Genomic DNA, 23,064 nt, shown 5'->3' on the forward strand with positions numbered 1-23,064 from the left:
TTTATTCTGAAGAAAAAGAGGCTCTATGTGAACAAATGTCACATCAGATTTAGGATGGTGATGTTTTCTTCCATCTTCCTGTGCCTGCAGTCAAGCCTGCTTTATGGTTCTTGAGTTACACATGGCCTGCCTCCACATAGTCACCTACCTGTCCCGTAGGAAGCATTTCCGAAGTGGGACCAAAGCTCAGTCTCTGGCACGCAGACTGCAGCACTGAGACTCCTCGCTGCAGGAGCAGTGCACCTGAGGAGACAGGGCACGCACATCTGTCCTTACGGAGACGACCAGCTGATCGGAGACAGGCGATGGCAACGAGCCTAGAAGGCGCTTGCTGTTCATCCAGATGATTCTCCTAAAGAAGTGTGTTAAAACAAAGAGTCAAAGTTGCAGTCACCAGCGATGGAGTTTGTAGGGACTATGACCAGTTCCAGGCTAGTGAGCACTTGCCCAAAGACAGGGTCCTGTCACTATGATTGCTTCTACATGAGCTAAAATCTAATCCTGCTACCATGGTATGAACATGCCTTGGAGCATTAGACCATATGTCAACATGCACATGACATCCAATGCCAGCCTTCAGCTGTGGCTCCTCTAACTTTGGCTCAGGTCCATCTGCTTCCCATAGAGGCACCAGATGGACAAGAATATTCTGCCATCTCATCGTGTCCTCACAGAGCCAATACGGTGGCTAGAACCTGAAAAGCCCAAGGAAAGGGAATAGTAACTCCTGCATCCCACCTTCTTCGCAGATTCTGGGCAGAGATGCCCACTTGGCCTGCGCAGAGGTGTGAAATGTCTGACCATGAAAGCTGTGGGGCTTCATCTCAACATCCTAGAATTTAGAGCCAAAGCAGTTACAGTGCCTGAGCGAATGATATTCATACTGTAGCTCTGAAAACTCACATTACACATCCTGGCAGCCACCTCCTCCATTAAAAAGAAAGGAACAACAAGCGTATAGTATGAGCTCTCCATGACAACTCAGAACTGTGGAAGTCTGGAAGGTGCTTGGAAATAGTAATTACATGGTGGACTTCAGTTACTCTATCACTGGGAGTTGAGTGGGGGGGGATAGTGCTGTGTGTTTTTCATGATAATACTGTTATAATAATGAAGGATGTTAACGCCACTGCCCAACTCTTTGTTGCAATGAGGGTACAAGTGCAGAATAGTTTCCCAAAATCATGTTTCTACACTGGACTATGGTCTTCCAGAACAACTTTGCACAAATCCTGGGGTTTGTACGGTTTGCAAGCTGGTAAGGGACATCTGCTGCTCCTTACCAGCTGAGACAGTTTGGCTTAATAAATTACAAGTGTCCATCAGTCTCTGATTCATTTCCTAATTTGCCAGCTATAATTTAATAGTATCTTGATGAGCTATTTCACTCAGATACAGTCTTCTGGCAGTTCACGACCTTGATTAAATACTAAAGATCAGGTCTGCTCTAGACAAACCCAGGTGAATGTGGAACAGATACAGAAGATAATTAAATTACAAACTACTGGTCTAGATGAAAGAGGACTCCCAGACTGTTAGTACAACATGGCCTTGCCAACAGGAAGCTTAACCTCTATGGCAAATGGAAGATAGTGCAAATTACACCAAAAAGCTAAAATAAATGAACTTAGTAGCCGTGTTTGTATAGCGTGTTGGAGGAGAAGAGGAATTTTGCTGCTAAGGAGGTGAGGAAGGAGATAATTACAATGATCAAAATGGGAGACAAAGAGCTCCTGAGTGTAGCTGTCAGGATAGAAAGAAAGGACAAAAGTTGGATGATTGCTGGGTTGCCAGATGATTAAAGTGATGTTGTCATATTTGTGAATATTTTGTCTGTTTATGAGCATATTCGGGGTATTTTGCTTGTTATTCTGATAGATGTAGGTACTGCAGCTTCCGTACAGTCACTGTTGTGCTTTCTGTGCATTGAAATTGAATTTTATGAAAAGGGTCATTTGAGATCTGTTATAGACACACACAGACACACACAGGTATGTACTTGCTCTGCTTTTTGGCAGGGATACCATTTCTTTCTGCACTTAGTTCAGAGACATGCAAATCAGACGTGTCTTCCTTCAGATTTTGTTAGATTCTTCAGGATGTTTTACCATTTAAGCTTTCATTTTTTAAAAGTGCCTAGCCTTCTGGATGAAGGAAGCTTTCTCGAGAATAAATTGACACTTGATTGTCATCTTGAGTCTCTTGTCATTTGATACTGAGAGATGCAACAGTCTTCTCTATTACACGGATGGGTGGGGCTCTCCTTGAAACTTTAATTAGAGGTTTTAGCCTTCATGGCACAGACACGAATTGCAGAACGTAGCTGGATCTGTAGCTTTGAATTTTATGCTGGCAAAAATGGAGCATCATTTGATTCTGGAAGGAACGAGATCTGATAAGGGGACTTGATTACAGGTTTTTTCTCTTTTAAGCTTTTGTTCGTTTTGCTCTCTAGTGTTAGCATCACCTGTTTTTGACATATATTTTTCAGATACAGTCTGTGTTTTCAAGCTTATATTGATGCTGTTTTGTTTTTCTTGAAGAATACAAAACCACCACTGCTACTTTTGTTCAGCTGCTCTAAAGATCTTTCTAGGCACCAATTCTAGACCTTTCAATGCCTTTACACTCTCATTCTGTGTGCTGATGTTTCTTCATGTTTAGCTGTAACTGAACTTACTCTTGCCTTTCAAGAAAATGTTCGATTGGTCTCTGTGATTGTTTGCAGATACTCCCATGAGTGAGTGTTCTCTGAACGTTATCATCTAATTTATTTCTCTACAGTAGCTTTGTATAGAATAGTCTAGTCTGTTATTGCTGTCCACCTTAAAAGAATTCAAATCAGCTATAAACTATTATGCCATATTTGGGGTTTTGGTTGGTTGGTTTTGGGGCTGTTTTAGTAAATTTAATCTGTAAACTAATCAACAGGTTTTTCTGCAGAGAACTTAAACCTTTCCCAAATATTTGTCTAATCTGTTCAGGAGGAAATATCTTTCTTTGCTGTGTGCGTCACATTGAAGGCACACAGAAGTAGACTAGCATAAAAGAAAAAATAGCCTTATAGGAAGACATGAACTGTGAGTAGGAGAACCTGGCACGGAGGGAATGCAGAATAAGCCTCCGTGCTAATTCACGTGTAAAGCAGCTTCCAGTAGCAGCTGCACTCGAGGAAGTGCAGACGGTCAGACGTGACAAGATACGGCGTTGGACTGACAGATTGACTGGCAGGCCTAGAGGGCTACAGGGCTGCCTCGTGCCACAAATACAACTGCAAGAAGGCAAGAGTGTGAAACATTTCTAAATAACAACTAATTGCAGCAAAGAAACAGTACTATGAGAAGTACTGCGCTGTTGGTTTTTACAGCTGGGAAGGGCAGAAAGAGGGGAGGGGAGGCAGCGATGAATGAGGTGTATCAGATAGATGTCTTAAACACGCATGTTTTGGGAAACGCCTGATTGCATGTCTGGTCTTTTTAAGCCTGGCAAACTTACTTCATTCTATTCCCATTGTGCTAGGAAAAAGGAGAATTTTTACCATCCTCGCAACAAACTGTAAGGCTCTTTTTAGTTTTGTAACTGCAAGGCAGCTTTTTCAAAAGCCCGGAGCATAGTCAGCTCAAGAAAAAGTCAAATATTTGGATAAGTACCTTTTGTTTAACTTACTTACATATTTTGTCAGAAGAAAAGAGCGAGCACTGTTCTTGCAGTGCAACACAACTCTAACAACATCTTCATTTTGATTTCAGAAGTCTACAGAACAGATGAAGAAAGTACCAACCATTGTCCTGTCTGTCTCTTACAAGGGAGTCAAATTTATTGATGCAACAAATAAGGTATGTGCAATTGTTCATTATTAGCCTGTATTTCTTACAAATAGGAATACCTATGAGGCTGGCTCTGTAAGAGCACCAGGCCAGAGAGGGGACAGTTGCACTTTGTGTTTTCCTCTCTTTTTTCTCTTCTCTCCAAAATGGGTGTAATCTCATTGTCATTCTCCAGAAACTCAGTCTGGAGGACGAGTGAAGCAGCTTTAATGGCTCATTTAATGGCTCATGGAACATTGTGTCCAACCTTCTTCCATTAAAAGGCAAGCTTATCACAAAAGGCATTTGGCAGGAAGCCTCTGTGGAATCCTTTACCATGTTCTTCCCTATACAGTTCCTTAAATATGCAGGAAAAAAAAAAATTTTTGTTCATTAATATAATTTTGGGGAAAAAAAAAAGATGTCTTAATGAAGAATAAAGATGCAAGGTTTTATTGAGGGCCAGCCATTGTAAGAATAAGAAACATGAGCCGTGAATGTCCTTTTCAAATGTCAGAGCCTCTCTGAGGGCTGTTTTCCTGGTACTTGCCATTTGACTCCCTGAACTGCAGCAGCTTCTTAACAGTTGTTATTCCATATTTTTTCATCTTCCTGTGTGGCAATGCCCCTGTGCTTTATTTCTTACATTTTAAAATACATCCAACATCTTTTACAAAAAAAGGCAGAAATTGAGAGATCAGAGAACTCGGTGATGGATAGAGCAATGGGTTATTGCTTAGCCAAAGTAAAATGTACAAGCTCTGTAAGCAGCAGTAAAGTAATGCATGAATTTCTCTTCTTCAGGTGTCTAAAATGGCAAGAAAATGCAATCCATACTGATGGTTGCGTATGAATAGAAAAGAAATTATCTTTTCTGTTACGTGACTAAAACTCACTAAGCAATATAAAAAATGTCTGACACCCCAGCTACCTGACCAGGTTAATAATGTATATAACGGCTTTGTGTTGTTGAACGTTCAGACCACACGATACATCTAGTCCAGTATCTGTCAAACTTGCCAGATCAGTCAGTTGTTAAAGGTGTTTAACTAGAACTGGGGTTTAGGTGAAGGAGTGAAAGCAGATTTGTGAACTTCTGCTAGAGTTTGGAAGCCATATCTAGGGTTAGAAGATGGCATGAAAGAAAAACAGAGGTGAAATTACTGTTAGGTAAAGTCTGGCAAATTTGCCAGAGCAGAGAGGCCAGGGATTCCTGTCAGCTCCTTTTTCTTCCATTGATTCAAAATTGAGCTTCTACAACCCTCATTTCCTTTATGTTCTCTGATGTGCAGGGCATAAATCAGGACATTTTAACGCTATTAACTCTAACTTGGATAAGGCTGTTTTCAGCTCTTAAATCTCCTCTGTAGTGTAAAGGATGTAACTGCAATGTCCTTAGGTTTACAAAAAAAATCAGGAGAACAAAAGGAACTTCCAGTATCTCTTTGCACAGTACATATAACTTTCCGTAGGACAGAAACTTGAAAGAAGTTTGGCAAATTGCATTAGGTGGCTCTAGACCAGTCCCACTGAAATCTTGTGCCTAGTAGTGCAATAGATGTATTTGATGGAGGTAAATAATGCCACGGTCCTGTGTTTTTTCTCAAGTGGTAGATTGCTTTCTCTCCAGTTCAAAATCTGCACTGCCTTTCCCTTCCTTAAAAACCAGGTAATAGCCTGCAACTCTCCCAGGAGCGTTGTTATCATCCTGGTCCACAGTGTGCTGTACCCAATTCCTTCAAGACCCAAAACAGATTAGCACTAAGGTGAGATCCTATTCAGACTTGTACCGCTTCCATAGAGCTTATAGTTGATAGCGCTGGGCACCACTTAGCAATAAATGCATACTTTCTAATGACAAAAATAGCTAGCAGTTATGTGCTTGAAAACTCAGCTCTCATGGCTGTTCATCCTTTTCCTTTATGCCACCAAGCTAAGAATTTGTATTCCGAGTCGTAGCAGGCAAAGCTTCAGGTGACAAAGGGGCCCTGACCTCATTCCACGACAGCTATTTCAGTGGCGCCTTGAAGCTTGGCATGACACCACTTTGACATGACACCATTTCTTTGCGAGTGAGGCCAGAAAGAAATTGCTGCTTAGGAAAAAAGCAGGCTTGCAGAATTTTCTCGTGGGTCACAGCTAACCCTAACTTCTGGGTGGTTTCTGCCAGGAGGGGGATTGCCTGACAGGAGGTAGGCAAGCAAAAGGAAGGCTGCTTAGCAAAAACCTGATCTCTCCAAGGTATTTCCTTGGCAGAACCAGAGCTGACTTTCAGCTTCCCTGCTTTTGGAGAAGCGCCGGAGGTTTCTCTTGCCAAACGGAGTGACAGTTTTTAGAATGACAACTGTACAGTGTCGGTCAAAGCCTGAGGAGCGTACCCAGAGCAGCGAGCTGGTTCACAGCCTTGTCATTTCCACAGAATAAGACCGTGGGTCTACTGGAGTAGTGACCCCAGGAAACAGTAAATGCGTGCACTGAAAGCATGTTTAATTTTGAAAAGCGATCACAGAGGATATCCTATAGAAGCTAGGGAAAAAGCTCAATTTCACTACTGATTTTCATCCAGAAGATTTATTTTTGGTATAGCTTATTTTATTCGAAACAAACATGATATGGATACGTATCCAAACTTCACTTGGTTTAAAGTTAAAACAGTAAAATAATCTTTGACTAAAATGAGTTTTGACTAAAGTGCAAAGCCCTGTGTCAACCCCAGGTCACCTCAGAAAAGTTTCAGCATAGCAGAGCTCTCTTCATGTACCCTGCGTAACTTCAGCTGATTACTTTGTGGCTCATGATTTGGCATAAATATTTTACATGATTTTAAGACCTTCCAAGCTTTAATTCTTTCTGCCTTCTAAACTACAATGTTGCCAATACAACATCAATGACAGTGTATTACAAGTATATCTGTGGCTATCTAAATAAATCCCTGGGTTTCGTATAATTGTAATTCTCATCAAAATCTTTATTGAGGGTAAAAAAGTTATCAATTTGAGAAAAAAGCAAATAAAATGCTTAAAGTAACATAAAAAGCCAGTGATTGTTAAGCAGAGCTTATACGTGTCATTATAAATTGGCATGTATTGAAACATAAGTACTGGTTTTGTAATTTTTATGAATAATGCATTAAAGAGAAATAATCAAGTATGTTGCAACAATTTAAGATTAAGAGGATTATTTCATTTCTTCAGTAATGGTTTCCTTATCTCGGTTTTTTCCATAATTTGAAATTTGGAATGCTTTTTATTAAGATTTTTCCTAAGCCATGATTTCTTCAATTAGATATATTAATGTGTCTTTTTGAAAACTTGACACCCACATGCAAGGGGGAAGGTTGCCACTTAGCAAATGAAAGAAGATATGGCAAAGCACTTTCAGTGACTTAGTTGCATATATTTCCTGTTCCTTAAAAAAAAAAAAAAAAAGACGGGGAGGAGAGGAGGTGGGAAGGAAAAGAGAGGGGTGAGGGAAGACCACAGATGCTGAGAGATTGTTTTAACTTGGACAGACGCCACCGAGGCAGCAGCAAACGGTGGCTCTGCGAGGGACCGGGACACCACAGATGTCCCACGTTCTGTGGTGCAATAGCGACGTCATGCTGCAGCAGGCTTGTTCACTTTGGGGTTTTGTGGAAAAGCCAGAGCTACGGCCAGCAGGGCCACAGTTCTGAAAAGCATATAAACTAACGGCTAAGTAAATTCATATTCAATAAATCCTCCTTCTGTTTCAGTAAATCATTGGAAATGCGTGTGTTGCTGAAGCAAGGCCTAATCATAAGCCGCTCTGCAGTATCTTCTTCTCTGGCTTCATGGTTCCTTTGGCCTGAACACAATAATTACATATCAGCAATTTATGTAATGAATATTCATAGTTTTCTCCAAAGCTTTAAGACAGCTTTTTTTTATTTCATCGGACAGCCATGCCCCACCTTTATCTCAATAGTATGCTATAGCTTACATTGGCTGTTGCAAGTAGTGTTGCTCGGTGCATGAATGGTTTAATTTTTCTACATCTCTCTTACAGGATGCTGTTGTCAGTAAGTGGAGAAAAGTTGCCAGATCCTCCTGTAGTTATCTTTTCACTAAGCAGAAGCCTTTCAAGAGCTCAGGGTTTCAGTTATAAGTGATGTTTGGCGGTTTGTTTTTTCCTCTTGAAAAAGTATAGCTGAAATTTGTCAAACAAGTGCAAAAACCTGGATATTGAGCCTGTTGGGTTTCACCAGATCCTGTCCATCAGTAGGCTGAACCAGTGTCATGTAGCGATCATTCTACAGAAAACCAGCAGCATCCTAAGATGCTCGTGTAGTGCTTTGAAACTGCATTTACAGCTGTATGCCAGGAAGGGTGTCCCTTTGTCATAGGACACTGAATAAACTGTACAGAACTCAAGCAGACTCACAGGGAAGACGCTAGAACGTAATTGTTTCCTACCAGATTATTGGCAGTTTTAGGCATCATTGGAGAGGGTCAAAATTCCAATGACCTCTGTAATATCACACGTGGGGTGTGTTGACTCTCGTCTTACTAAGAAACTTCTGAAATACTTCAGCACAGCAAAACGCAAATCTAAACCCACCCCTTTTACGGCTCTTTCACACCGAATTCCTAAATTGATTGAAAATATTTTTTTTTAAACAGAATATTATTGCTGAACATGAAATCCGTAACATTTCCTGCGCTGCACAAGACCCTGAAGACCTTTCTACATTTGCGTACATCACTAAAGACTTGAAGACTAATCACCACTACTGCCATGTATTCACTGCGTTTGATGTGGTCAGTTTACAGAATATACTTCATTTAATGGTTCTTTGTAACAGTAATACATCTTTAATTCTGTTAAAACATTTTCAGGGTATATGGTGATTAACGGAAGGTGTCATTCGTTTGCCACATGAAAAGACTAATCTGCTATGGGATAGTGAAAGGACATTTCTGGAGAAGAGCAAAGATTTTCTCTGAAATTATCTCATTTCCCATCTGAAATAACTCACCTCGGTAATCTCAGCTGTTGGCTGTAAACTTAGCGAGTAGCTTTTCCTACAACTCTTGACAAGTAATTCTTCTAGCCTAAGCGATAGCCTTCCACGAGGTTTGCCCGCCCGTTCTGAAATCTCAGCGCGCACCAGATCAGAACTGGCTCAACGGGCGCTGGAGCCAGCGCTCAGTCCCGCTCCGTCTGCGGGGCAGCCGGCACCGGTGGCCGCGCGGTCGGGGCAGGACGGGCTGGTGCCGTCCAGCCTGTGGCTTCCGTCCTCGCGGGGCCGAGGAGGGGCGGCCGCGCTGCTGGGGGGCCCTGGGAGCCGGCCCACCGCCGTGAAGCAGCCGCGGGCGGCTTTTGGGGCCGGAGGGCAGCCGTTACCTCCGCCAGGCAGCGACCGCTGCGGCTCGCTTACCCGGCTCTTCCGCGGCTTCTGGCGTTGGGCTGGGTCAGTCCCGGTAACTCAAAGGGCGTCTCCCTCAATGTTGTTTAGACTTTTTGACGTTATTTTGAATAAACCGGAGAACTGAAGCTCCCTCTGCAAACGTGTAGAGAACGTATGAAGAGGTTTGTACTTACTTTAACCAGCGACCCAGACCACTTACAGATACCACAGAGAGAGACCAGGTAGCGCGTTAGTGCTGTATCTCAAGAGCTCCTGGGAATATTTGGCTACCACACTGAATCGGAAGGATTTGAAACGTCTGTGAAAACAGAGATCTGTGCATTGTCCTTGCTGTGTTCCTCTGTAAGAGGTTACCCCTGTAACCGTCAACAGATTATTATTTTTTATTTTTTTATTATTTTTATTCATTCTTATTAAATTTTATTTTTATTATCTTTATGAATTTTCCTTAATTACTCTTTATTATTATTTATTCTTTTTATTATTTTTATTATCATTTATTCTTTTTAATTTTTATTTATTATTTATTACTTTTATTAGTTTTTATTATTTTTATTTAATTTTATTATTAATTTTATTTATTTTTATTATTTTTCATTTATTTTTATTTAATTTTATTTAATTTTATTATTTTTTATTTAATTTGATTTAATTTTATTATTTTTCATTTATTATTATTTAATTTTATTTTTATTATTTTTTATTATTTAATTTTATTTATTATTTAATTTGATTTAAATTTATTTAATTTTATTATTTTTTATTTAAATTTATTTAATTTTATTTATTGTTATTTAATTTGATTTAATTTTATTATTTTTTATTTAAATTTATTTAATTTTATTATTTTTCATTTATTATTATTTAATTTTATTTATTTTTATTTATTATTTAATTTATTTTCATTATTTTTATTATTTAATTTTATTTTTATTTATTATTTAATTTTAATTATTTTTATTATTTTTATTTCTTGTTATTTAATTTTATTTATTTTTATTAATTTTTATCATTATTTAATTGTATTTATTATGATGATGTTGTTGTTGTTGTTAGATGGTCCCTCCATTCTACTCTGCTCTCCTCTCTATCATGTCAGCAGGAGTTTTAGCTTAACAAATAATGCAGATACAGAATCTGAGGACATTTTATTTTAAGAGCACCTTTACCTTTTCAAAAAGATTGCCTTTATTTTGAAAATAGCAAATTAATGCTTCAATTCTTACTTCCTTGTTCCAATCTTCTTGCCTAACAATCTCAAACATTCAGCAGAAGTCCTTACAGCTCCTGTTCTTTTGGTGGAAAATGACTAAGTTCTTCCTCCATGTATGCTTCTCAGACAGCGATGCACGGACTACCGGTGTTTCAAAAAATCATGGACACACGTCAATTAATCAGTCGTGCTGTTTTCAGCTAAATTTGGTCAAATGAGTAGTGGCTCTAATTTTTAGGACTGAGAGGGCTTACTGTCCAAAACTTCCAGGAGTACTTACCCTTTGAGTTAAGCTCAAGAGGAATTTGAGATGCTATTAAAACTTTAAAATCATTCAAGAAAAAATTATTTTAATACGGTATAATGTGTATGAATTCTTGAAACATGCTTACATGAATCTAAGTTTAAAAAAAACCAGAGCTGTCTGAATTGAAGCGTTTTGTTTGGGACTGGGGAAAGAGTCACTGCAGAGCGATAGCATGTAGGAGAGTTAAAATAACAAGATGTACAGGAAGGTAGGTTAGGAGGAATTTTAGTGTTTTGGTTCAGTGCTTCTGTTGTTGAAATTCTCTGCTGACATTTTCGTGTCCACAGGGAGTAGAAAAAACTTCAAAATTGTGTTAAAAATAGACTATGGTCAACAAGATGTTACATTATATAGATTTTAGCGATGAGTGAATCAACTGAAATTAGACTGATTGAGTGAGGCTATTATTTCTCCTGATCCATTTAAATACTTCTTAATGGTTTCAAAGTACTGCAGTTCCATTTATAGGTTTAATAATCAAGCACAAACGTAGACCCAGGTAGAGCAGATGAAATTCATTTTCTCCTTGCTTGGCAAGGAAAGAATAGCGATCCAGGAATAATTGCAACATTTTGCTCACTTCCCATACCTTAGGAGGAGCATTTAATACCCCAAGCACTTTAAATGGCTATTTTAAGCAATACGGAAATTTTAATGTCTAACTGTCTTAACTTAGTTTTCTCCTGCAACATAATCTGGGGGGGGGTGTTACCTACTTAAATATTCTCTTTTTGTGTTGTTTTGTTTCTCAGGATCTAGCATTTTTGATGCAAGTACAAGCTCCATAAAAAATAGCTAGGTATTCAGAATGCAAGCATACAGTAAATTAAATTTTCTATTTAAATTCTAAGACGTACATTAGCCTGATCTTCCAGTTTGCTAACAGAAACAATCCTACCCATTTGTCAATGGATAGAAGTCCAATCACGTCAAGAAAAATAAAGTTTGAAATGGTAGAAATCCACATTAAGGTGTAAAAAAGATGCATCTTAAATCGTATCTATTATGGTAATACAATACCTGCAATGGTATGAAGAAATTTCACTCTTTTAAGTCCTTCAGTTCCTCAGGAAATGTGGGCAAGAACAATTTTTTTTGCAGATAGGAAAGCATTTTAGTGTAGTGACGTCAGCTACCAGCATTGATACTGATACTATTTAGGAGTGACTGTACATGTAACTTGTCTACTCAGAGTTAAAATTCTACAATCAAAATTGCAAAAACATCAAACTTGATGTCCTGGTTTCAGCTGGGATAGAGTTAACTGTCTTCCTAGTAGCTGGTACAGTGCTATGTTTTGAGTTCAGAGCGAAGAATGTTGATAACACTGATGTTTTCAGTTGTTGCTCAGTAGTGTTTAGACTAATGTCAAGGATTTTTCAGCTTCTCATGCCCAGCCAGTGAGAAAGCTGGAGGGGCACAAGAAGTTGGCACAGGACACAGCCAGGGCACCTGACCCAAACTGGCCAACGGTGTATTCCATACCATGTGACGTCCCATCCAGTACAGAAACGGGGAAGTGGGGGGCGGGGATTCGCCGCTCGGGGGACTGGCTGGGTGTCGGTCGGCGGGTGGTGAGCAATTGCACTGCGTATCATTTGTACATTCCAATCCTTTCATTATTGCTGTTGTCATTTTATTAGTGTTATCATTATCATTATTAGTTTCTTCTTTTCTGTTCTATTAAACCGTTCTTATCTCAACCCACGGGTTTTGCTTCTTCTCCCGATTTTCTCCCCCATCCCACTGGGTGGGGGGGAGTGAGTGAGCGGCTGCGTGGTGTTTAGTTGCTGGCTGGGGTTAAACCACGACACTTGATTAAAGAATATTGAAGGGGACCAGGTTTGGGGGAAGAGGAGGATTTATTGCTCAATATTTGAAATCTACTTCACTCTCATTCACTTATAAACCAGCCCTAAAACTACCGGTGAAGGATTCCTCTGGAGCAACAAACCATAACAGTTCCTATACCGAATTCCAGTTCATGCGTGGGAGACATCCAAAGTAATTTCCACCAGATATTCCTTCATTGCCCAATGCACCTATGAATAGAAGACAACCAGCATAAATTGGAACAATTTCTGCTCTGGCTCGTGCCAAGGATTAGACTGGTGCTCTGCATAACACAAAGACTTTTTTCTTCTTTTCTATATTCTGTCCTTCATAGCATAGACTTAAGCTGGATAAGAATTGGTAACTGCTAGTCTACATACTTAGCAGAGAAGAAAAAGCATGCATTCAGGTTTCAAAGTTCTGTTCATTGCCTTCTTCCAGGGGATTAGGGGACTTTTTCTCTGTTCATATGATCATCCAGGTACAATCAGCGTGGCATCCCCATGTCTCCAGAACAGAAAACATCTTTCCTTCGCAGCACCCCGAGACAGCATGCCCAGGCAGCCCCCTCTCTGGGGCATATTAGGTGGAATGTGTAAAACATTTCAGCTCCTGGCAAACTTCTTGAGGTGGAGCACACTTTGGTACAAGGAGCTTTCAGCTCCTGAGCAAACGAATCGCTCCTGTCTCATCTACATCGATGGCTTTTGCAACAGCATGAAGGCCCACGTTGAAGGCCTGTTGCCATCCTCCAGTTGCATACAAGATCTCTTTCTGTGCTGTATTAAAAGAGAGAGATGGATTCAGAAGAGTTTGCCATCCACGATTGCTTTAAATCCCAAATGAGAAAGGATCAAGAATTTAAGTTGCCGGAGTGCCTGATCACGAAAGCCTCATGCAGCCCAGGAGCGCACAGCCATCGCAAACAAATGCCAACCACGTTGGTCTCATCACACCAGCTTTGGCGAGCTGAGCTTTCTTCCCCTTGAATGCACAAAGCCTGACATGGTGGAAAGTGCAGACAAACTCCCTTTCTAGATCCACCCAAAAGTATCTGTGGTCTAGAAGGATAAAGCATATGTGTACTTAACACTGTTAATGTATAGGTATGTCAGCTCTGCATCGCTCATAACTCCCGCTACTAGTAAGTAACCTTCCCTTCTTGTCAGGCTTTTGTAGTAGAATTCCTCTACATTTGGCCTTGAAGACTCTAGTATGACTAAACAGTAGGCAACTGATTTCATCCCAAGGGATGGATATTTTGAACTGGGTTGGGATTTTTCAGGTTTTTCAAGTAAAGATTCCATATACTCTGTTCTGCTCGATTTTGCCAACTGCCATTTTAAGTTCGGTACCTTGAACACAGGGTGTCCTAATTGACATTCCTACATATCCGATGTGATGGGTAGCTCACACCAATCATCTGCGGAACTCCAAAGGAAGCTTCTTCAGTAAATTCAATCTTCAAAAAAGATCAGATTTGTCATTGATCTTAAAGAAGAAAAAAAAGAAAATCATCACTTAAAAGCAAAAACCCATAAAATCCTCATTACATCAAAAGTGCTAGCCCAAAAAGGCAAAATGTTAGTTTTTCCAAAAATTCCTTTGCAAGTGACATTTTAAGTTTTTATAGCTCAGAAGACAGAGATCTTACTCTCTTTCTTAAAATATTCTCAAAGCCTCAACATAGCTTTATAGAAGCATTACAATGCAATGAAGCAGCAGTGCCTGCTGCAACTTAACACAGTAAAAAAGCCAGTTAAAATGTAAGAAAACAATTAGCCATTGTAATAGGTTGGCAGAGTTAAAGCAGCTGAAGAATCCTGACTCAGGCTTGCGCTGGGGCATTGAATTGTAACATTACATGGCAAACAAGGCAATTGAATTCAATTTCTCATCTCCCAGAAATTGTTGCTTAAAAGGCGTTAGCTTACTCACGTTCCTTCTCTGCTGTGCCAAGCAAGGAGCAGGACTGTAGCAGCCTCTGAAGCATCGCGGTCCTAAAAGTTTTGCCGCCTTTCTAAGGAGCTCGATGGGATGCTGTAAGGGTCAACGTCTTCTACAGTGAGCACAGGGTCTACAACTTTTGTGCTAAGCGTCTTTGGGGAGGCAGACCTGTTTCCTTCCTTTTATGCCACATGTAAAAAATTCAAATAGTCTCCTCACTCTCTCAGAAGAAATTCCATGATGGATTTTGTGGTTTTGGTTTTCCACCCCCATCCCCAAGGAAATCCTTCTCTTACCTCTCCGGTATAGCCCCTGCAAGAATCCATACCAACTCTAATCCTCATAATCCTCTCCCAGTACTACAGGTGAGAAATTCTTCAAACCAAACTTATTTACTGCTGTTTTTTTCAAAATACAATTTTTCAGATAGCTTTTTTAAATTTTACAAGGTACAATTTTAAAGCCCTCCATCTGCAGACTTCTCTCCACCAAGGCTCTACCACAGTAGACAATGTATGAAATTTATGTACTTGTTATGGTTCAGTTTACATTTTGAATATTGAACAGAACGGTGAATGTTCTATTTGCTATATTTCAAATATTTATTAACCATAGAAACAGTTACATGTTTCCCATGGCTTTCAGGCTCCAGGCAGGCCTATTTTTTCATTTTACAGACTACAAAAGAAAACAAATCATAGTGACTTCTGACAAGATGCAGGACCCAGACTAGATTTATGGCTCAGCATGGCAAACTTTCTGTTTGTCTCCACTCTTATCTCAGAGCTTTTTCAGGCCTGTCTCTGTGACCCTTTTGTACGCCACACTGGATGGTGCATTTTTTCAGTCCCACTAGTATTACAGTCTGCTTTTTCTCCAAGCCATTACTACACCCTGTCCTGTTGATGTATTCCTTAGCAATAATAATATCCACTGTAGACAATCCCATGATGATATAGTACACTATCTTACTGTCACGACAGCTGATTAAGATGTCTTTAGAATAATATTCTTGTCCTACTCATAGGCGTACTCCATTTCAAATAATATTATTCTGTACATTTTTAACAATTATACTCTCTGTTGGTCTTAATTCCATAGCCAGCGTTCTGCTAAAAGGCAGGGCACTTTTTATAATAGTCACTTTAGTCTTTCATTTATTACTCTACTGGCAAACTGCATCCTCAGTGTTTCTCAGTCCTGGCCAGTTCCCTTAAGTTAAAGGGGAGACAAGTGGGAGACTGCTGCTATCAAATCAGGCAGACATTTTTATTTGGGAAGCTATGAAACTTTGGCCAGCTTGCTGTTGTGACTGCAGTCGTAACAGCTGAGAGCATATCCCAGTGGAGGAGTATAATTGTTTTCTGTCTGACCTAACAAAGACCAGCCCTGGCACCTTTATAAGAAGCTCTTCTAATGAGCTAAAAATGCTGAATTTAGCCTACACTATCTCAGTATACATGTGTGATAACAAAGGGATGGAATTTCTTCATGACTACAGTGAAGTTACAGTGTAGGGCATGAAATAAAACACTTATCCTTTTAACTGTGTTTTAATGATGGAAGGGCAGAAAGTGTCCTTCCAAGTGTCCTACATTGCTTTCTGGCTTATTGCAAACTCAAAATTAGACTTGACTAGCTAAAGAGATATCATCTCATTTAAAATTACATCAGAAACGTGGGAATTTTAAGGGATCACCTAGTTGCAAAGCAATGCAGGGTTGCTTCCAACTATGGGCTACAGAGATTGAGGAAGCAGAGGGTAACTTCCGAATTACAGCAAAGATTTATAAATTATTCTGGGGAGACTGTAGGACATAAGGAAGCAAGCCTGCAGGCTTGCATTTGCTCTGCAGGGCTTCAAAACATTGTTGCAAAGTTAGTAGCCTAGAAATAGGCTCTAGTAGGAACCTAGAAATAAATACACCAAAACAAACCCACAAATCTGAAGAAAAACTACCATCAAAATTCACTTGCAGTTTAGACAAGGTCAAATTCGAAACTCAGAACTGCTTTTTCAGAGATGTAAACTGTACTGAAAAAATATTTATACCGACCCCCTGGTTCCTCATTCATGCTTTATAAACCTTTCAACAAGTTTTTTTTCCACATATGTAATGAGAACTTAAAGTATTCTACCTGTACCACCAAACTGGTCTTAGTCTTAAGAGCCTGACTTCTTTGGAGGTACACACTAACCCCCCTGCCCCCACTTACAAGAGTCTTCTGACGTGCCGGTTTAAGCTCAAACATTTCTACTTCTAGAAAACAAAAGCACAAGAAGGTTTCCCCAGGACTGGAAACGTGCATCCGAAGCAGAGCGCTGACTTTCATGCACGCCTAGGTGCCCTGCATCTGTGAAGCAGAGCATGCGCTCGCGACATTTGCTTTTTGTCCTTTTGGAAGCATCACACCAACGCTGCGTCCGCTTCCCGGGCCGTTCGGTGGGAGCACAGAGCGTCCCGAGGCGCCCGCGTTGGGCTGCCAGCTCTGGAGGAGGACAGGTCAGCAGAGAATTCTGAAATAGAGCCAGGCTGAACGTCACATCGGTGCAATAGTGCAGGATGGGTGGGAGCTGGGGGGGTTAACGTACTTGTACTAAAAAGAGACGACACACTCACCCACTCCTGGTTTCATGTTTAGTGAGACAATGTTTTTCAAGGTTTTTAGAAGCAATGACTTTCAGTACAATACATTACATTTAGATTGGTTTTCATCAATGAGAAATCAAATGATAGTTGTAAATATTGCAGAGGCTTAGGAAGTTATTACCAGGGTGATTTTAATTATTTGCATTAGAAATCACTTCTGTAGCCAGTACTACCCCATTTCATGTATCTGACGATACTTCAACCTCACTCCAATTTTAACTGTTTTTGTTTTTTTCCAGAATTTAGCTTACGAAATCATTCTTACACTAGGACAAGCATTTGAGGTGGCCTATCAGCTTGCACTACAAGCACGAAAAGGGGGCCATTCTTCAACCCTCCCAGAAAGCTTTGAAAACAAACCCTCCAAACCTATTCCCAAACCACGTGTTAGTATTCGGAAGTCAGTGGTAAGTAGAAGGTAGTCATGCATGCAAAAAAATGAAATTCAGCTATACAGTTAAGAGTTGATACACTAGAAGCTGTATAAATGAATATACCTCTTGAGTCAGAAACGCTCCATGTCTCAGTCGTGCCACCTCTGCTCATCAGCCGGTAGAAGTTGTGTCTCTGCAGCATGGGCAGCTGTTTTGAACAACTGCTCATTTCAGATTCCTCCAGTTTAATATGTTGCTTGGCTAGGGTTGTGCATATATCTTTTGTAGTAATTGCAGAGCTTTAATTGATTCGGTCTAAATCCAATTTTTAAGTGCTGAGGATCACAGCCAATGCAGACCTCTAAAACTCTGCGGTTCCATGGACTTTCCTGATCTCCTGTTGAGAAATAAAATCCCCACCAAACTTCTTTGGTACACAATCACTACATATGTATCCTAATCAAATTACAAATCCAAATCAATTTACAATTGTCTTGTCATACCAAGCAACTTCTTTTCTTACCTCCCTTTTTTTTTTTTTCTGACCCTCAGCAGACCCTCCTGTTCTAAAACTGGGATTCAATATTTTCTTTGGAATCCCAAACGCCTGAGAATCCAAGCTCATTGGAACCTACATATTGTCTTTAAAGTGCCCTCCTGAAGTGCATAGGTGACAGAGAAATACTCTTTTATGGTAGAGGTTTTAAAAAAATTATGAAAACTATTTTAAAAGAAGTGATCTGGGAGGGAAAGGGGAAAAATGACTGCACACTGTATCATATTCACTGGCTATAAAGTGAGACCCATGCTCTGTGATATTTAATTCTTGGATGAGAGGAAGGGGAAAAAAATGTATGACTGTACACTTTGTCATCCATTGCCACAGAATCTTCCTCCATAAAATTTTAAGCAAGAACATTTCCTGATGCCATCGTCTGTCTCGGTAGCAAAAGGACTTCGTAGAATCAAGGATGGCTTTAACGAACTATGATGCCCTATAGCTTGGGGGTGGACACAGCTCTGATCTAAACCGCAAAAAGAGGGCAACCGTGGGTACGTGGGAGCGTAGACCACCGCACTCGCTGCTGTAGGACGTTGTCGATACAGGATGTGTTCTGTGTTCTATTCGTTTAAAGAAAAAACTTCTGCTAGCAATGCTGTGCCCAGAGATGGTAACCCGTCTGTATGTTTGCGTTTGTCTTAAAGCAGATAGATCCCTCTGAACAAAAGACTCTGGCGAACCTACCATGGATTGTTGAACCTGGACAAGAAGCCAAAAGAGGCATTAATACCAAGTATGAAACTACCATTTTCTGATACAAAACTGTCCCCCTGTTCCTTGTTGTGCCTTGCACGCCAAGCAGTCACAGCACAGCCTTTCCTTTATGGCAACGTTTCAATCCAGCAGAGAGGAAGACTGCACTGTATATGAGTGGCCTTGTAACTAACAAAAAAGGCTGACGGTCATTTCTGGTGATGTTCTTCTTCCTGCAGCACTGACAGAAGAATGACACTATATGAAGACTTTTCAAATTACAGTCCACAAGAGGAGTGAGAAACCTTATTTTTCACGCAGTTCTCCCTTGTGACTCTGCCACAGTGCTTTCTTTGATTTCTTATTTTAGAATTCTACTTTTTAAGAAAAACAAAAGGTCTCTAAACTAACACTAATGCTGCCTATGAGTAGAATATTTGATTGGTTTTTTATTTAAATCTTGGCAGTTTTTAATTGAAGTAGAACCAGAATTAATAAATAGAGTATTTGTGAAACCACTGAATTCATTAATAATTACTGTGTTGAATAAAGAACTCATTAAAGTGACAAGAAATTAGGCACCCTGATTTCTGTGTGCGCTGGTTTTATATGTAATCATTGGTGTCCTTTGATCCTCTACAGAAATAGGAACCTCTTGCATTGTAACAAAGGATCAGAGTTTTATGAATGGTTAGAAAAAGTTATTAATAATGCACAGAAAACATTTATTAGATATTTTTATGGAAGAGAAGTACTATAGGAAAACATATGAATATTTATGGAAGGAAGCCAGATTAATTATGACAAATAGTGTTTATTTTAAAGTTAAGTAAACCACTGCTATTGCAGCATTATGAAAATTATGAGAGTTGTAGCATCAGTGCACTGGATGTTCCGTGTGATCAGTCTGGAATGAAAGTGGAATGGTCATTCTACTACACCTACATACAGTTTATGCAGTTCAACATTGCTATAGCCATGAATTCTAATAGTATTTTTAAAAAATAATCTCAGTGGTTCTAAAAAAAGTCAAAACCATGGATTTTGCTATCAAGATTTCTGTCACAGAAAGCTTGTTTGGAAGAGTGTTGATAAAATTCTACTGCAAAACATTTTCTAAATAAAAATAGTGAGAAAAAGAAAAAAATTCCAAAGTAATAAAAATGTTTTCATGGAACAAAATAGTTAAGCATTTGCTTAAGATTTGATTAAATAAGATTTACTTACATTTTCTTTGAAGTGTTTTAATTTTTTTAATGTCTGTGGAGTATTTGTATAATACCATGATGTATATTTATGTAGAACTGAAATTATAACAGTACAAATATCACTATAGGAGAAAAATGACATTTTAACGTATATTGTTCTATCCAGTCAAATTGTGAATCATTTTGAAGTTCATTATAGAGATATTGATAAATTGTGTGGTTGTCTTAATGTTTTTTTTAATTATTATTTCATATCCAGCTGAGGTTTTCAGTTAGAATCATCAGTTGGTAAATTCCAAAAAAATGGATAATTGAACTTGGTTTAAACCTGATAATTGTATATGGTTCAGTTAAACCTAATCATAGCGCTGAGTGATGACATACTTTTAATACAGTATTCAATTTACTTGAACAAAATAGTTCCTTGTACATATTTTTGCCTATTCACTGTTGATATGTATGTAGTCAACTGACAGTAAAAAAATAACACTAAAAAATATGGTACCAAAAGGAAAATTGTATAGGAGAACAGTAAATAGTAGCCTCACTGCAACAAATACTTATGTAAATATGCTTGGGCTTCCAGTTATAAATTTTGTAATTTTGTCATTTATTTATATCCTATAAAAGCACACAAAATAAAATGAAGTTGTACAGTCCCAGTGCTTTGTGCATCCTTCTATCATTGCTAAAGGAAATACGGGGCCTGGTCCAAAGGATATGGAAATCAGTGAAAGGTCCTCCCCTCCCCTTCCCCCGAGTTCACTGGGCTTTGGATCTTGTCCCACACAAACCCAGGCATTGCTGTGGAGACAGTTTTGGTTTCGAATACAGATTTTGTTTACAGATGGTGAATATTTTAAAGTCCTTAACTGGTTCTTCAGTGCACTACTGATCTGCTGACTTCCCGTATTTAATTGCACCCTGTAAAGACTCGCACAGGGAGTTACGGTAAAACACGTTCACTTCAGGCACCAAAAGTACAAAGTGGCCAGATTTTCAGGCTATGAAACTGGGGCACCTCTTCTGTAGCTCAGTGACCCCTAAAATTAAAGGATGAGACAGGAGCCGCAGCTCAACTCAAAGCAGATGTAAGGGACAGGAGTGAAACAACGGGAAGAACGGGCAACTTGCAGGAAGAATTTGATCTAGGTTCATCAAAGAGATGTCAAGCAGGTAAGGCAGCACAGCAAGCAGCTGAACTTGTTTGGCAGAGATAATTGGGGCAAAAGAGACTGAGGATGGCTAGCAAGACTGATGAAGGAGGAGACAGGCGGGGCAGGGAATGAGTGTGAAAAGTTTTGGGACACGATGGGGCAGTGAACTATTGGAGACCCCACAGCAGACGTAAATTGAAAGTGGAAGGAGAAATAAGAATTAACAGGCATAAGGCACTTCTGTATTTGCAGAAACCTGGGATTTTGGAGGGAAACATTTCCCTCACTAACTGATACTCGTGTAAGCCAGTTGGAGAGAAGTCCATGGGGTCCCCCCTGGCATGGGACAGTGGTTCAGCATTCCTTTCGTCAGATCCAAAGAGACTTCTACAAACCTGCACTAACCCAAAGCAGTTACCACTTGATCTTTAGTCCTTTTTGGTCAAGGTGACTTTCCATTCAAGTTCCTAGTATGCTGGAAGTATATAGGCAATAAGGGGACAATGGTCAGTCTTAAAAGTGAAGGTAGGAAAAAAGCCAGACACCTTCAAAAGATCAGAAAGTGAGGAAAATTGCTATTCTTGACCTCTACTCAAGGTAAGAGGGAAGCAGGGGCAGTCAAGGAGAGTATGTGAAGAAATTGGAGCATTTGGATGTTACAAAACCAGGAGTTAATTGCAACAACTGCCTTACAGTGGGAGGGTGGAGAACGGGCAAAAGAAGAGAGACGATATGGGAGTAGACTGCATTTGACATGAGAAGATAAGGAAATTGGAATCCAAGTGGGGTAAGTGTGGGTGACAAAGGATTTTGAGAATTATTTGGGTAGTGAGCTCTCTAATAATGCAAGGTAAAAAAAGCTGCTGCTGGGAGAAGGCTTAAAGACCGGAGAAACTCCTGAGGAAAACAACGGGGAAATTCTGTGTGGTGGAGGTGGAGGGTTTCCTAAAGCAGAGGTTGCATTTCAGACTGGACATGGTGACTCCTCCAACCTGGCCTGGTGTTTATTAAAAGCCAGAGGAGCTACTGCCCGCAGCTGGCAGGAGGAGACACTCAGCATATCTGGTTCTGGTATTGTGCCGGGAAGTTTATGAGAGGCTGCTTCTCCTGCAGAACCTCAAATGTTCCACATGCCCTGCAGCTTGAAGCCAACATGTCGGCATCAAAAACTGGCATGGCCGTGAAGTGGTGACTGTTGGGAAGAGAATTAGCAGGCCATGAAGAAGTTTGTGTCAGTCCTTTGGAAAAGAAAGCAGCATGCTAGACAACTAATAAACTTTCACATCCTACTGTGAAATAGTTTAGAGCTTCCATTCTAGATCAAACCAGGCAGTTTGTGCCACGTGCAGAACTCTCATTTAATTTTGCCCTAGATTCTTTCCATGTGTGCTGTTCAGCTGTCCCACTTCACACCTCACTGGAGGATGATAGGTCTAGGATGTCATCAAGACAACAGTCTAGAAATAGTAACTTCAACTGTCTCCAAACTACCAGCCCAAAGAGCAATTGACTCTACAGAGGAACAGTGTGGCAGTGATGAGCATGTAAGTGAAAGACGTGGCATAAGGATTAGAGACAATATTTAGGTGTGGGCACTTATCTAAGAAGAGGGATATCCGTTATCTCATGTAAAAAGACCAGCTGAAGAGAGTGGGAGAAAAAAGGACTCTTGCTGGAAATATTGATGGGATTTTCAGCTCACTGGAAAGCACAGGGGGATAATGCTCAGGCTGCTGCTGAAAAGCTCTGCTAACTCTTCAGAGCTCTATAACTTCTTTAGGTGAACCAACTTCTTTGCTAAACTAGCACACTGACCATACTGCTACCGAGTCCACCCTTGAATACACTGGTTCTGGTTAACTTTCACACCTGTGAGCCGATAACCCAAGCGAGTCCGAGGCCGACCACAAGCTCAGCTAACAGA

At 39.9% G+C, this 23,064-nt stretch overlaps 2 protein-coding genes and 1 long non-coding RNA gene across 11 annotated transcripts in view; 1 reads left to right on the forward strand and 2 right to left on the reverse strand.

The window, feature by feature from the left end:
• The window catches only part of ANKS1B (ankyrin repeat and sterile alpha motif domain containing 1B), a 445,721-nt gene extending 425,076 nt beyond the window's left edge, over positions 1 to 20,645 (forward strand). For 5 of the 9 annotated variants that reach the window (XM_052774196.1, XM_052774197.1, XM_052774199.1 and 2 more), the window contains 4 exons: positions 3,750 to 3,836; positions 8,447 to 8,584; positions 17,386 to 17,553; positions 18,727 to 20,645. In XM_052774196.1, the coding sequence (XP_052630156.1) occupies positions 3,750 to 3,836; positions 8,447 to 8,584; positions 17,386 to 17,553; positions 18,727 to 18,837 (504 nt within the window). In that variant the 3' untranslated portion in view covers positions 18,838 to 20,645. The other 4 variants (XM_052774198.1, XM_052774203.1, XM_052774204.1 and 1 more) reach the window with 2 other exon arrangements.
• On the reverse strand, positions 11,419 to 17,176 carry LOC128135371 (uncharacterized). The gene is made up of 5 exons (XR_008233064.1): positions 16,713 to 17,176; positions 14,487 to 14,674; positions 13,904 to 14,039; positions 12,528 to 13,327; positions 11,419 to 11,945 (listed from the first exon to the last, which is right to left on the reverse strand). It is a non-coding gene; the product is annotated as an uncharacterized LOC128135371 (long non-coding RNA).
• Positions 17,657 to 23,064, reverse strand: part of APAF1 (apoptotic peptidase activating factor 1) — a 53,614-nt gene continuing 48,206 nt past the window's right edge. The window contains exon 32 of the transcript XR_008233061.1: positions 17,657 to 17,917. The gene's annotated coding sequence lies outside the window, so the exon portion shown is untranslated. The remainder of the gene's footprint in view (positions 17,918 to 23,064) is intronic.

Source organism: Harpia harpyja, chromosome 23, assembly GCF_026419915.1.
Source record: "Harpia harpyja isolate bHarHar1 chromosome 23, bHarHar1 primary haplotype, whole genome shotgun sequence".
Classification (NCBI taxonomy): Eukaryota; Metazoa; Chordata; class Aves; order Accipitriformes; family Accipitridae; genus Harpia; species Harpia harpyja.